Source organism: Podarcis muralis, chromosome 12 (genome assembly GCF_964188315.1).
Source record: "Podarcis muralis chromosome 12, rPodMur119.hap1.1, whole genome shotgun sequence".
Classification (NCBI taxonomy): domain Eukaryota; kingdom Metazoa; phylum Chordata; class Lepidosauria; order Squamata; family Lacertidae; genus Podarcis; species Podarcis muralis.
The window spans coordinates 23,952,424-23,968,446 of NC_135666.1; the positions used below are offsets into that span (position 1 = coordinate 23,952,424).

Below are 16,023 nucleotides of genomic sequence, written 5' to 3' on the forward strand. Positions count from 1 at the left end.
TTCTGGGTTAGGCCAGTAGCCCATCTAGTCCAGCATCTTATTCTCACAGTGGCCACCCAGATGCCTATGGGAAACCAGCAAGCAGGATTTGAGCACATTAGGACTCTCCTGTGGTTTCCAGCAGCTGGTATTTGGAAGCATTACTACCTTTGACCATGGAGGCAGAGCATAGCCATTGATAGCCTTAGGTAAAGGTAAAGGGACCCCTGACCATTAGGTCCAGTCATGACCGACTCTGGGGTTGCGGCACTCATCTCGCTTTATTGGCCAAGGGAGCCAGTGTACAGCTTCTGGGTCATGTGGCTAGCATGCCTAAGGCGAACCAGAGCAGCACACGGAAACACCGTTTACCTTCCCGCTGGAGTGGTACCTATTTATCTACTTGCACTTTGATGTGCTTTCAAACTGCTAGGTTGGCAGGAGCAGGGACTGAGCAATGGGAGCTCACCACAGCGCCACCCGCGTCCCTTATTGATAGCCTTAACCTCAATGAATTTGTCCAATCCTCTTTCAAAGCCTTCCAAGTTGGTGGTCATCGTTGTCTCCCAAGGGAATGAGTTCCATTGCTTAACTAAGTGCTACATGAAGAAATACATCCCTTTATCCTGTTTTGAATCTTCCGACATCCTGCTTCATTGGGGACCCACAAGTTCCAGTGTGTTATGAGAGGAGAAAAACTTTCTCCACTTTCTCCATGTTGTGTATACTTTTATAAACTTCTATCATGTCCCCTCTTATTGGCTTTTTCTCTGAACTAAAAAGTCCTAAACACTGCAACCTTACCTCATAGGTCGGGTTGCCATATTTCAAACCCCATTTTACAAAAACGCCCCCAAAGCAATTCAACCTGGACGTCAATTCTGCCTTTTAAATCCCAGCAATGTCAAGGAAAGTCAGGACATATGGCATCCCTACATAATGACAACTCTAGGTTTCACCCCACAGATCCTACTTGACATGGGGTACGAACAGGTCAAAAAACCCATCAAACAGTGTGTGGAAGATACTGAACGCCAAGCAGATCTAGCCAGATGACTGAATGACCTGAATACTTGAAGGAGTCCTGCACAGATGTTAAGATCTGCCAGAGAGGCCTTTCTTGGTGTTGTGCCATTAGGTGTCATACCCAATGATGCCCTACTTATGAAACTCCCTGCCTCAGAAATATAGCTGGTGACTATGCTGCTTACATCCAGATGCCCATTTAAAACTTGGCTATCTACCTAGTCCTTTGGGAGCAACTAGCAGATTAAGTGATGGCTACAGTTTCAGGGATGCAGGAGGCACTGTGGTCTAAACCACAGAGTCTAGGGCTTGCCGATCGGAAGGTCTGCGGTTCAAATCCCTGCGACGGGGTGAGCTCCCATCGTTGGTCCCAGCTCCTGCCAACCTAGCAGTTCAAAAGAACGCAAAAGTGCAAATAGATAAATAGATACTGCTCCGGCGTTTCTGTGCACTGCTCTGGTTTCACCGGCTTAGACATGCTGGCCACATAACCCGGAAAAACTGTCTGTGGAAGCGGACAAACACTGGCTCCTTTGGCCAGTAAAGCAAGATGAGTGCCGCAACCCCAGAGTCGTTTGCGATTGGACTTAACTGTCAGGAGTCCTTTACCTTTACCTTTTTACAGTTTTATGATGGGTTGAAATATATTTTTAATTTTTAATTGTAGTGGACTCTGCATTTTTATTGAGGTTTTACCTTGAGATCTTTGGATATAGCTGTATAAAAATTCTTTTAAAGGCCTAATAGTTATAAAATGCACAGAAATCATCTTACATTTTTAACAGGAAAGAATTAAGGGAGTTGTATGAAATATTCTTCAATTTTGTTTTCACTTAAAAAAGGATTGCATGCCTTAATCTTTAGCACAGAGTAAGAGCAGAATATTTTGGCAACGTGTTTGAATTATTCAGATAATTCTCACTTTGGCCAGAGCGGTTGCATATGTCGAGTACTGCATCTTGCTTGTAGCGTGAACAGCTTGCATCTTTACTTGTTAGCTTGCTTTGGCTGTATGACTCCTTCCAGGGATTTTATAAACTTAACTTTTTCTGAAGGCATTCTGTTGCACGAAGCAGTCACAGTCAGTTGAATCTCACGCAGCTCTCCCTTTAACATCAAGGCCAGCTGTTTCTATATGAACAGGGATTGAAGTGCAGATATGAACGTCTTTCTGCCAATTGGCAAGCTTGTAGTAGTAAGGGACATAGTAACTTTTGTATGTATTACTTGCCTAATGCTTGTGAACTTGTTGAACTACCTGAGCTGCTATTCCAAGTGGATTAAAGGGGGAGAGAGAGCATGAATTATGTAGGATGCCCCGAAAAACCTTCATCTTTGGAATGTGCTGCCCTCTTACCTGCCTGTGTGTGCCATACCGCGGTCCTCCTACCTTTCTCCTCAAGGTCAGCAAAGGAGCTTATGAGGAGCATAATGGAACATGCAAAAGAGGAAGGTGGAGAAAGCAAAATGTTTTTTTCTCCAGCTCCTAGTTTGCTATGCCTGCCTTGGCCTTGGAGTTATTTATTGCATTTTTATGATTCATCATCTGCCTGGTGACTGGGGAAGCATTTCTGTTGTGTTTAAAATGCTGAAATATAGATGAATAATACTGGATTCCTAGTCATTCTTCTACTTTGAATGGAGATTTTTGAATGTGCCAGCTTTGCTTTGTTTGTTTATTAGTCTTGATTCTTTGATACACTTTGCAGCAGGGTTAAATGGCCAGAACACCTTCCTTTTAAAGTATGACAGGGATGAGATTTTAAGGTTGCTGCAAGATACGGTATAGCAAAATGCAATATAAATTACACTACAGGAAGACCATCGTTAGAGAGAAGTGAATTTTCTTAGATGAGAATGGGGGCCCTACTATGAATCTGTTAAAACAAAATATGGTGTGGTTTTACTTTTAGAGGTCATAATGGTGTTTTCTTATAAATAAGCTGGATTTACTACAGCAATAGTATGCAAATATTAGTCGGGGTGGGGTGTACTTTGGAAAGGAGATATCCAGTGTAGACTGATGCTTATTTGGAGTGATGCTTATTGGGTCAGAAGGCAGGGAAACCAACAGTAGGTTGTATGTCTACTTTTGGGTAAAATCTGAAATAAAAAGTGCACTGGGGTGTTAGTATTTCACCCTAGCTCTGTTTAAGTGAATATAAGCCTCTTTAGGCATGCTTGAGGTTCTTCACTGTATACCTGTGTTTTATATGTAGGATGAAAATATGATTTTAAATAGGGGTATTTTAAGAGATGTTGTTACCTATGAAAGTTGTAGAATACTAGAAAATTGCTGCACAAAACTGTTATTGCCTGTTGCATTTATTTTGAATGTAGTATTGTCTTCCAGCTGAACTGTAGATCTTGTAAATGTTTAAGAGAAAACGCTACTGACTATGAGAGAGGATATAAAGTATCATTTCTTACAATCCTAGAAATTGTTAATGACTTACCAACACAGCAGATGCAATGTATCCAAACTTGAGTAAATAAACTATTGTGGGCTGTATTCTTCAATGTAGCAAAAGGTCTGCTTACTTGAGTAGATTGTTGCCTGGTTGGTGGTGAGGCAATTTGTGAGGCCCAAGGAGCAGACACATCTGGAGGGGGACACATGTGGTTCACTGATTGACCAAAAAAGGGCAGGAAGTTAAAATATTGACCTGCAATCTCATTTACCACTCTTCCTGTGGTTTGTGTCCTTGGCCCTGTCAATCTGTGCACCAGTGGTGCTGGGAAAGATTTTTTAGCATAGCTCTCTGTCTGATTGGCAGATGGAGATATTTCTATGCAGGGCGCTTCTCTCAGTTGAGAAGTATTTAAGGACTCTCTACTTTAGTATGTATTTCAGCCTATTTTTGTTCATATATTTAGTTTTCTGACATCAATCCTGTGGGTATACAGTAATTCCATTAAAGCTATTCTGAGTGGGTACTTGGGGTCTATTATGAAATGTATTAGCAAAAGGGAATAAGCAACAGTAACAATGGGCAAAGCATTCAAGGGGAGTAATATTCCATCTTGGATGTGGGTGGCGCTGTGGGTTAAACCACAGAGCCTAGGACTTGCCGATCAGAAGGTCAGCGGTTTGAATCCCCGTGACGGGGTGAGCTCCTGTTTTTCGGTCCCTGCTCCTGCCAACCTAGCAGTTCGAAAGCATGTGAAAGCGCAAGTAGATAAATAGGTACCGCTCCGGCGGGAAGGTAAATGGCGTTTCCATGCGCTGCTCTGGTTCACCAGAAGTGGCTTAGTCATGCTGGCCACATGACCTGGAAGCTGTACGCCAGCTCCCTCAGCCAATAAAGCGAGATGAGCACCGCAACCCCAGAGTCGGTCACAACTGGTCAGGGGTCCCTTTACCTTTATTCCGTCTTGGTCAGACCCCCACCTAGAGTGCTGTGTCCAGTTCTGGGCACCAAAATTTAAGAAGGATATTGAAAAGTGGAAGGCACGCAGAAGAACATGCCCAAGATTATAAAGGGTCTGGAAACCAAGCCTTATGAGGAATGGTTGAGGGAGTAGGGTATGTTTTGCCTGTGTAAGAGGAGACTTAGAGGAGATATGAAAGCCATCTTCAAATATCTCAAGGGCTGTCACTAGTATTTTAACTGTTCATCAAATATTTGAGGATCTGTGGCAATAACTGAGGGGAAGCTAGTAGCCTAGTCTGTCATTCTTCAGATCAGCAAAGCTATCAATAGAGCAACTGTTGACTAGTAGGAAAATCCCCAGGAAAATTCTAATGTTTACTTCTGCTTTAGGAGCATTTAGGAACAGACATTTCCAGTCCAACCAGTGAGACTAATATTTGTGTTCTCAGAAGAGACTGATCCAACCATGATAATAACTTTATTCAACCATAATAAGGGCTTTATATAAGCTCCCCCAAATGAGTTGGTTTTGTGTTTTAGTGTAGTGTAAAACTAGATTACAGAATAGAGGTGGAGAAGTCCTTTTGACCGATAAACTCTCTGCGGGCCACATTTGACTGGTGAGAAGGGCTTCTCACTTGTCCATTGCCTGACATCATATATAGCCAAAGATTGTTCAAGATTAAAAGGTAATGCTAAACCAAACCATGGCTTAACTCTGGGTAGTATGACAGCAGCAGCTGACCATAATTTTATTTTGGGAACCTGCTTGTTTGCACTAAGCCATAGTTTGCAAACTGGACTGTTTTGTCTTTCCATTGACAGATAAAATGCATGTTATCAATGGCATAAATGAGTTTGGTGATGGAGGAAAGAGTTTTCCTAATGTTGAAATATTAGGAAAACTCTTTCCTTCATCACCAAACTCATTTATGCCATTGATAACATGCATTTTATCTGTCAATGGAAAGACAAAACAGTTCCATTAACAATTCCAAGTTAATTGTGCTTCTATAATTGAGAAATGGGATTTGTGGGTCTGAGTGAAGAATCATGAGGTGCTCCAAGCAACATGATGAAGAGTCTGGCCTGGTTCACCTATAATGCAAAGCCATGCATTGTTTCACCAAACTGTGATTTGTTTCAACGTCACTAACCCAACTGAACAGAATAACCATGGGTTTTATTCTGGCAACAAACCACAATGTGAAGTCAAGGTTTGTTGTTGGCTTATGAACCATGGATTGTTTAAACTCTGGTTTGGCATTATGCCCCAACCCATAGGCTTAGTTTGTTTGGTCACCTCGTTCTAGATGCTCACCAAGCTATAGGCAGGAGCAGCTAGAAAACAAATCAAGCCTTAGAAAACTAAGCTTTGGCTTGTTTGCTTCTCTGTGAACAAAGCATGGTTAAAACAATCAACGGCTTAAGAGTTATGTGTGAATGCAGATGGTACATTTACACAGAGCTGTAAATCCATAGTATTAACTTTATTTTGAGAACATTAATTTAATACTTAAACAAATGCCCTAGATTTAGCTAATGAAAAGCATAAAGTGTTTTGCAATTTGATGGAAAAAAGCATTAATCTGTTACTTCCTGACCCTGTCTGATTTGTAAGTGGTAGGGCTAGGATGAGACATGAAATAATACTGAAGCAGACATTACACATGCCTTCACCCTGCTGATCCTTTTCATGATGTCATGCACTTAGATTCTATGGTCTCCAGTTTTCATATGATGGATTTTATAAGACGGCGAAAGTTCTCATAATTATCCAGATATTTTAGCTACTGTTTTGGGTAGAGATAGTACCGCATAATTATTTTGCTTTTAGAAATAACATCTTTTATAAGTTTTATGTTGCATGAGGCATTTTAAATGATCATAAGTTCCTTTAAAATGTTCGGCTAACAAAGCCCTAAACATGTTTGTGCACACAGAGCACATTCTTTGCATTCAAGGTTTAATCCCTGACTTGTCTAGTTTAAAAAATCAGGTAGCAGGTGATGAGAGAGACCTTTCTTTGTTTGAGATGTTGGAATGCCACTTGCAGAGCGTTGTTGCTATAATATTTATATCCCACCTTTTCCCCTGACAGAGTAGTCAGTACTGTGATGAATAGACCAGTGTTTGACAAGTGGTGCTTATGCAGTTTGGGGTGCCTCTGGTTGTGGCCCATCGTGGACATCCCTCCCTTTGCCCTCACGGCCAATCATTGAGCTGCTGTGTGGCCAGCCACGATGGCTGCTGGGATAGCCTGCCAAGCGAACAATTTGAATTTTCACCTATTCAGGGCATTGGGTGGGTAGAGCTTTGGCAGCAGACTGGAGGGAGCAAGTCTTCACTATGGTCCGCTGCCAGGGAATAAAAGATGGCTGTGCTGCAGATCCTCAGCTGAGTCAACAGAAGAGCAACCCACTTGCCCACCCTACATGTTATTCTTTAGACACCAGTAAAAAAACACCTTGCTGTGGTTTAAGGTAGTCACTGTCTTTGGGGCCAGGCCTGTTTGGGGTTTTTCCTCATAGCAATCACCACAACTTTCAGCGGATAAGGCATTGGGTGGAATCCTTAGTCCAGTTCTGCGTCTGGGGTGATTTAGTGCATTACCCCGACCTCAAGCAGGTGTGGTCTCAGGGTTCCCCGGTAAAGGGGTCTGATTGGAAGTTTCTGTCCTGAAGCCACATGGGGAGCAACAGGGCCATAGAATTTCGAGTAGTGGCAAGGGGAGGCCCAGCTTAGTTGACCTGCATCTTGAGGTGGCAGGCCTAGCTCTGTCCAATCCTCAGCCTTCCCTCTGGAGGCTGATAATGGATACAAACCCAATGCCTAAGCAAAGCTTATCTACACCATTAATCAATAAAGTTGTGACCAAATTTTAATCCCTGAAAGTTGTTGTGTCTTGTTTGCTCCCCCTGTCATTCCTCATGTCTTTGCCCGCAAGGGTTGAGCACACTGTGAGAAGGTCTACATTATTGGGCAACTTCATGGCTGCATGTCTTTGTGAACTATGTGACCTATAAAATAATTTTATAGTCTCATCTAAGGCCACGGTGTTTGGCTTTTTCTTTTGGTCTATTATTTGTAACATTAAAAGACTTCTGTACAGTAATGCAATAGAAATTTAAGTTTTTAAAAATAAACAAATGATCTGACTGCAGCCAGAGCCCGTGGTAGATTGGAGCAAGGTTCTTTAGAAGGAGGAAGAGCATCTGCACTGAGTGAAAGACAGACTGTTCCAGTCGCTGAGAATGGCAGGAATGGACGAAGATAAGCATAGCATGAATATGAACTTGTGGCAGTAAGAAAAGGAATAAGGGGGAACAGATAAGGTGACACAAAAATGCAATCCAATATAGGCTGCAAGTGACAAGATGAAGTAGGACAGATTCTTTTTTTCAAACCAATAGCTTATTTATTAAGGTTTACATATTCAGGCTGTCACCAGAAAGTTAATTTCCAGGAGGGCCAAGGGCATAACTTGGATGAGCTTTTAGGCTTTTATCTTTCTGATGATCTCATAGGCAGCCAGAGTCTGCCTTTCTGTTAAAAAAAAATACTATCTAGCGCCAGGGGCTGGTTTGAATCTGTACCAATGAGCTTTGTGGATTTTTCTAGAGCATGAGAGGCGACTTTTAAGTCTCATCAAAACCCCAGAGATAATAATCTGTAAATCAAAATGGCATGAGGCTTTGCCAGGAGGCAGAAGAGGGAAACGTCAAATCTTATTTATACATACCTTTCCCAACATGGAGCCTTATTTCATTTCCTAACACACTTTTAAATCTAACATGCAATAATCCTGCTTCACTATGTTAGTAATTTAAACCACTCCACAGCTAATGTCACCAAACGCAAGCTAGAAATTAAGCATATGCAGAGAATTGTATAGCTTCATATTTGTACTTATCAACCCAGATGCTTTCAAAAGCATCAACAGCTGTAAACAGCAGTGCATCACAAGTAGAAAGAGTGTTCTGTAAATTAAAGCAAGAAAGTCGCAACCCCAAATGAAAGCTTATAAAAAGCAAAATAACTGGTATTTTATCTTGCAGCAGGTCAATAATAGATCTGCCACCTTCCACACATTTTAAATTTAATTTGCTTGTTAACACATTGTGTTTTAATGCAGTAAGCAACTTACCTGTAGTTTGAAATATTAGGTCAAAGGTTTGGAATAAATGCACATTTTTTAAAAATCACATAAAACAATCTTAAGCTAATTACACTTTGAAAATGTCGCTCATTGAGCTGTTCATTTTAGATAGCACCTAAGGGTACTTCCATATGGTTCATTCCGAATTCGCTGCTTCTTAGGATGGTTCACCCAGGTTATGGCTGAATGAAATAACCATTTATGCAGAGCCCTCCTAGTGCATCACCACCACTCTAAGATTATGGTTGTAGTCTCTTTAGTTTTGACATGCCTAGTCCACTTTCCTGTCTTTCACAGCTGAAAAAGGACCAAGTGCCAAGAGCAGAAGACAGGAGCCCCTATAGGCTAGTATCTCAGGAAAATTAAGAAATGAATCACATTCTCCTCCACCGATGTATGGCTGCTATATGAAAGGAGGAAAAGCTCTGTGCCCAGATAAGAAATTGGGTTCCAAGGCTAATTCTAGTTCTTATTGAGTCCTGACTGCTCTGGCTTGTAGCTGCCAAGTTCTACCGAGCACTGGAGCAGATGTTCAGTAACTGGTAGGGTAAAGGTAAAGGTAAAGGGACCCCTGACCATTAGGTCCAGTCGGGCCGACTCTGGGGTTGCAGCGCTCATCTTGCTTTATTGGCCGAGGGAGCCGTCATACAGCTTCTGGGTCATGTGGCCAGCATGACCAAGCCGCTTCTGGCGAACCAGAGCAGCACATGGAAACGCCATTTACCTTCCCGCTGGAGTGGTACCTATTTATCTACTTGCACTTTGATGTGCTTTTGAACTGCTAGGTTGGCAGGAGCTGGGACTGAGCAACGGGAGCTCACCCCGTCGCGGGGATTTGAACCGCCAACCTTCTGATCGGCAAGCCCTAGGCTCCGTGGTTTGACCCACAACAGTAGGGTATGGAACCCCAATTAATACAAACACCCTAAACATGTTTTGATTAGGTTGCCCTATTAAAACTCTTTCTCTAGTGATTTCCCCACAGCACCAGTTTATTTTTAAAACAACTAAAAAAACTCCTGGCATGTTTAAGAGTGCCGGCTGACACTCGGCTGCTGTTAAAGAGATAGAAACACTTTCCTCCAGGGCTACAATGTAAATGCTTGAATTATTAAACTAGCTGCACGTTACACTAAATGTTATTGTGCTGCTTGCACACATATTAATTTGCTTAATATGTGATAATATATGGTGGTAGATAATATTCAAGACAGCTTCTGAAGGTGTCGCCATATTGACTTGTTGCAGGAAATATAACTTGTGGCACCTTGAAGATTAACAGAGTTATTGTGGCAATCACTGTTGTGGGCTAGAGCTTGCTTTTCCAGACCTATGAAACTATACACATGCACCTAGGGCCAAAAGGTCCATGAAATTAAAAGTTAATGTATGTTCTCCATATGCATTACAGATGCAGAAAATTCAAAAAGATGCCCATGGGGAATCTTTGACATTATCTGGCAGAGAACAAGTCCCTTATTATAAACTTGTCTTATCCCTCCACTAAACAAACAGCTGCCCAGTCATGAGATACCATGACAGATCCACACCAGAGCAAACCATGACAGATCCCTAAATTATTTAAAGGGTCCCCTGCCACCTAAACTGCCTAAAGCACACTTAGCTTTAAACTTGCTTTCCCCATAAGAAAGTCAACTCACTGTCTCTTCAATACGTCTTCAGTGCAACGTATGCCCAGTACTCTGAAGATGTGCAAGCTCTCCTTTAAGTGAGAAAGTTGTCTGTGCCTACAGCAAAAAAGTGACTCTAAAGTGAAATGATGCCCAAAATGATTGGGCGCCAGCAAGTCACTACGTGCACTAGAAAATGAAGTTATGTGCTGGGCCATCTGCAGCCACTCACACTCCATTATGTCCACAGAAATGCCTTAGGATTCACATCTGGCCTACCAGCATTTTGGAGAATTAAAAATACAGGGGCCTTAACCCTTCAGCCACCCCAAAAAAGCAAGCATCAGGGGTGGTAGCAGTGCCAGGAGTAATAGAGAAGAGCAGGGTGGCCAATACAGTGAAGGTGGCAAGGAGGTGGACCAGCACAAAGGTGACCAAGGCCGTCTTACCCATAGGCACTAGGGGTGCGGGGCACCTGGGCGCTGGGCTCTCAGTGGCGCCAGGCCGAGAGTCCGGGGCCTGAGAGTTGAGTCCAAGGAAGAGCCCGTCCGTCGGTCGGAATGCTGCGGTGGGCTCTTCTTTTGTGGCGTGAGTTTGGAGGTGACTGAGCCAGCGAGATGCTGAGGCAGCCAGCTGGCTCTGCTCTCTGTGTCTGGGACTGGGCAACCTGGGGGGGGGGGCACTGGGCGGATCTTTGCACCCCAGCACCGCATATGCTTAAGACAGCCCTGGAGGTGGCACACAGGGTTCCTTGTCCAGGGCTCTCAAAACTGGTGGCATCTCTGAAGCAGAATGGAAAGCTTAAAACCATTGGCTTCTTTGGCTGGCTTTGGTATCCTACTGTACCAGTCTTGGCAGATGTACAGATGTCCTTGGCAGATGTCCTTAGATTGCTATTCGGTTGTCATGAGAAAGACAGAGGGAGGGTAGGGAGAGAAAAAAAGACAGGTAGTGCCATTTTGAGGCTCCCCCCCCCTTCATCTGTTGCATTCGATGTCTACATTTTATATCTCTCATTACTAAGTAACCAGATATATGTCAATTTCATGCAGTAGTAAATAGGTGATGGAGGGTCACCAAACGTGTTACCTTGTTCAGAGATGTTCTTGGCCTCAGACCATTCATAATCTTCACTTTGCATTATGGCAGCCTATCACAAAATAGGCACAGCCAAGCACCAGACAAGTGCCGGTTCCCTTGGCCTGAAAGCGAGATGAGCGCCACACCCCATAGTCACCTTTGACTGGACTTAACCGTCCAGGGGTCCTTTACGCTTTAACCTTTTACCCTTAGAAAAAATAGGAGCTAAAGGCCATTTTGAAAAGCCATATCTGCGCTGGCTCTTCTACCAAAGTTCCTTTATGATCAAAACAGCCAATTTAATCAATGAAAACTCATGATTTAGATCCCATTCAGGATGAAGACAAAAAGCATGCTAACCTGCCAGCCAATCGGAGCTCTGCTCCCATGAAGGGTGACAATCCAAAGCCTTGTGTGCTTCTTCATGGAAGTGGGTCAGTGAATGGGCTGTGTCAGCAGCTTGCATGAATAATGCCCTAGGGCAGGAGTCTGGATTTTGTAGCCCCAATTCCATTTTTGAAACTGAAGTATTGTAAGACATCTACAGTGTGATGTTTCATGAGACACTGGGCGGATAGTCCCAAGGCTTCATAGAGATGCAAGTTCCCAACAGGAACTCAGGAGCAGAGGAAGCTGCCTTATACTGCATCAGACCACTTGGTCTGTCTAGTTTCAGGTTTAATTTGGAAATTTTGATGCATATTATCTCTTGAGCTTACACTGTGTGTTCCTGAACTATGCAGCATAAAAGCCTGTTTCTATTTAAGTGTTCATAATTCCGCCTCTCCCAATGAATTGTGAAACCTAAAGTTTCATATGGTTTGATCAAGGAGTGCCTGCAAAGCAAAGCATTCTATGTAGCAAATGAATATATATATATATATATTGCTGGGTATACAATCTTTTTTTTACCGGCATTAAATTGTCATTTAGATCCTAAAATATGCTCACTGTACTCACAGAGCTGCTGCAGCTGCATGTGTTGGAATCTAGTATGGCAACTGTAAAATAGATATTTGACAATGTGTAGGCAGAATTATGTTTTTCAGGAGGTTGCAAGAAAGAGCCATATTTATCACCATCTCCCTGTTGTCAAGGTAACCATGTTTCCTTGTTGGGTAGCATTCTTCGTAGGGAGCCTAACTTCCCTTTACCTAATTATTGCTAGCCATTACATTTTCAATTCATTTTATGTCAGTTCTCTGGAACGACATCCTCGTTTCTCTCCAGGGTTAGGGTCAGCCTATGTGTTAGCATGTGGATTGTGCTGACAGCCTATAAAGCCATGTGGAGGAGATTTACAGTGAAAGGTAGGAAAGAGTGCGGTGCCAAACGTGTCCTTGAAACAGCCTCCCCCAGCCATTTTTCTCTCAATAAGTTTACTTGTAGCCTTGGAGGTCTCACCAGGAGAGTAATAGCTGGGCAAGGCAATTTCGGGGGAGAAGCACTGGTGGAGAAAGGATGTTAGGACAAGAACTGCTAGTGTCAGAACTGTGCTCGAATGTGATGAGCTGTAGAATTGTAGTCATCTGCCTAGGCAGCCAAGTACTCGCATAGCCTGGAATAGCCATACCTAGTGATTGGGCCCTTCTACCTGGGAATGGAAGAGAAACTTACCTAATTTGCAGTTTCCAAAATAATATGCAGACTTAACCATAGCCATCGTTCAAAATTTCCACTCCAGTTCTCCATAATACATAGTAATGTATATTAAAAATGCAAATAGTATGGTAAAGAGCTAATTTAAAAATGCATAGTTGAAAATAACATGCAAAAACACATTATACTAAAAAACATTGCTTTGCAAAAGTGTGAATATTAGGGGAAAATGCATATCAAAATGTTTAAAAGAGTTTTTATGAAGACTTAAAAAAAATAAATCACAAGCTGTTGCAGAAATTATTCTAGACTTTCAGGCTGGAATAATGAGAAACAAACAAAAAACAACAACAACCTGAAAGTGATGTTTCCTAGGTCCTGGGCCAACACTTTAACTGCTATACCACTAGGCCTTTGCATTCCCTTCATTTGGTTCTACTTGACTTGGACCCAAGCATCCCTTCCAACAGGGTATTCCTTGTATTCTGTCTGACCTTCAAACAGAGTACTGTCCTCTATAAAGTAGGGCACATTGCCACCTTGATAGGCTCTGGGAAGGTGTGTCAAGAACGCGAGCAAACAGATGAGTACTCTGTGTCCTCTTGGAATGATATATTCAGTGCATCTAGAAAGCAAGAACAACCCCAGATAAGTAAACACAGGAAAATGAACCTTCAGCAAGTTCATGTATGGGAAAGGGAGAGCAGGGAAAGTAGGACAAGCTGCAGAGTATTTCTAGCTCAGCACTTAGGCACTTAGTCCACAACACCAACAGAGGGTACTGTAAATGCTGCCCTGGCTGGTATCCCAATGCAGTATTATTGTACCATCAAAGTCATTCTGTAGAACCGCTTTTTAAAAATTCTTATTCTAACTTTCACCTGCTAAGTCAGCCAGGTTGCCTTCATTGAGAATGACAGGAGTCTTTTCAAGAAAATGTGTCAAAATGTAATGTAGGTTTACTGTATAACTAACCCCCCCCCCCCCCAGTATTTGAACTATACAGCTTTCTGGGAAATCTGTAGGAATAGCAGAAAGCTATCTTTGCTGTTTGTATACAAGACAGTCTTGTAATTAGCAGTGGGAGTTTGACATAGTTGGTCAATGGTCTCTGATCCCTGCTGAGCTGTGCACAGGATTCCTGAGGTCTTCGCCCTCAGCCAGGGTCTGTGTTCCTTTGGAAAATTGAATATGCGGCAGAGGCTGTTGTAGCTTTAAGAAATACGATTTTTTTTAAAAACACACACATATTTACACCTGAATTTAGATGGAGGGTGTCCAGATCTTACAGCATAGTTATCTCAAGAGGGGCTTGTTCCCCACAGCAGTGAAGCGCAGGAGCCCAAAGTACCTCTCCCAGCCAGACTGCAGGCAGACTGCTCAAGATAGATACCTCCCTTTGTTCTCCCTTCCCCTCACACCTTGCTAAAGACACTCTTTTCCTGTCACCTCCCCCACCCCTCCCCCACCTTGGCAACCTCTGTCTGCCCAGGGCCAAGATTCCTCTTAGATTGGGCCATCAATACCTTTTGTAATACTAACACCACTATCCCAGATGAGTCACTGGCTCCAAATTATACTCCAAATACTCCAATACCCCAAATAATAAAAATCATACAGTTTATTAATTTCTAGGCTTTAGGGCGGTCCCCCCTCAAACCTATAACATTGTATTTTTGAGGTGTTGTTGCAAGTGTGTACTTGGATTCGCACGTGCACAGCTAGCACTCGTGTATGTTCCTATACACACTCCTGAGAATTTTGTAATCCTGCCAATTTTATGAAATTAAGGGGCAGGCTTTTGTTTAAAGCTCAATATTCTCAAGTGCAGTTTTAGATATTTTAAGCTTGGTTGCAAGGAAGTATTAATGCTTTTTGTTTTTTTGTGGTTTTTTTAGGTCACTATAGCAAGGACATTTGTGACGCCTTTCACTCCACTCATGCTGAATTGTTCAGATAAGACCCTTGAAGTACTGCCTAAATAAGGGAAAAACCACGGGGACGTTAAGCTCACTGTAGAAGCAGACCAGCACAGGCATTCAACAAGCTGTAGAGTGCAAGCTGTTTTACCTTACTGAACTTTGCCATTTTTCTAACTGAACGGAAGAAATGAGAATGCCGTTTCAAGAATCTAGGGAGAATGGAAGTGAGGAGGAGGATGAGAACTCTGAGGCAAAGGTGGGTGGTTCTGATACATTCTGTAAAGTGCTAGGGAATTCATTATGTGATTTGTACTCATTTTTGGCATGCCTTCTTTCTTCTATAGGTGTTCCTTAAGCCTGTTATTGAGGATAGAAACATGGAACTTGCCAGAAGGTGCACTGAAATGATAAGTGACGTAAGTAAAGGTTCTTAGTAGTGTGTTAATTCCTTATTAAATTTTTGGTCATGTTTCAGCTAGACAAGATTTTAAAAGCACGCATCCAAGGCTCTAAGTAGAAACAGACCAATTTGTTCCTGAAAAATATGTATGCACTTTGAGATAGAGGACTCATCTTCATCATGTCACTTGAGCCCCTGAAAAACCTCCCTAGGGAGACATGACTGGCTTCTTCATTGCATGGTCTGTGCCATTTGGACAGTATATGGTTCTTTCCTTGTTGTTGTTGTTGTTTAGTTGTTTAGTCGTGTCTGACTCTTCGTGACCCCATGGACCAGAGCACGCCAGGCACTCCTATCTTCCACTGCCTCCCGCAGTTTGGTCAGACTCATGTTTGTAGCTTCGAGAACACTGTCTAACCATCTTGTCCTCTGTCGTCCCCTTCTTCTTGTGCCCTCAATCTTTCGCAGCATCAGGGTCTTTTCCAGGGAGTCTTCTCTTCTCATGAGGTGGCCAAAGTATTGGAGCCTCAGCTTCACGATCTGTCCTTCCAGTGAGCACTCAGGGCTGATTTCCTTAAGAATTGATACGTTTGATCTTCTTGCAGTCCATGGGACTCTCAAGAGTCTCCTCCAGCACCACAGTTCAAAAGCATCAATTCTTCGGCGATCAGCCTTCTTTATGGTCCAGCTCTCACTTCCATACATCACTACTGGGAAAACCATGGCTTTTACTATACGGACCTTTGTTGGCAAGGTCCTTTGTTGGAGGTCCTTGTTGCTGTTTTTACACCTTTGATCTTGATTGTTTAAAAAAATATATTCTGATGTTGTGTATGTGTTTAAATTTTATTAG

General features: G+C 42.6%; 1 protein-coding gene across 10 annotated transcripts in view; it reads left to right on the top strand.

The window, feature by feature from the left end:
• The window catches only part of NEBL (nebulette), a 140,614-nt gene that overhangs the window by 71,040 nt on the left and 53,551 nt on the right, over positions 1–16,023 (top strand). For 8 of the 10 annotated variants that reach the window (XM_028751250.2, XM_028751258.2, XM_028751255.2 and 5 more), the window contains exons 2-3: positions 14,747–15,026; positions 15,115–15,186. The exons of the other annotated variants lie outside the window; for them this stretch is intronic. In XM_028751250.2, coding sequence (XP_028607083.2) covers positions 14,958–15,026; positions 15,115–15,186 — 141 coding nt within the window. In that variant the 5' untranslated portion in view covers positions 14,747–14,957. The remainder of the gene's footprint in view (positions 1–14,746; positions 15,027–15,114; positions 15,187–16,023) is intronic. 10 annotated transcript variants of the gene reach the window in all.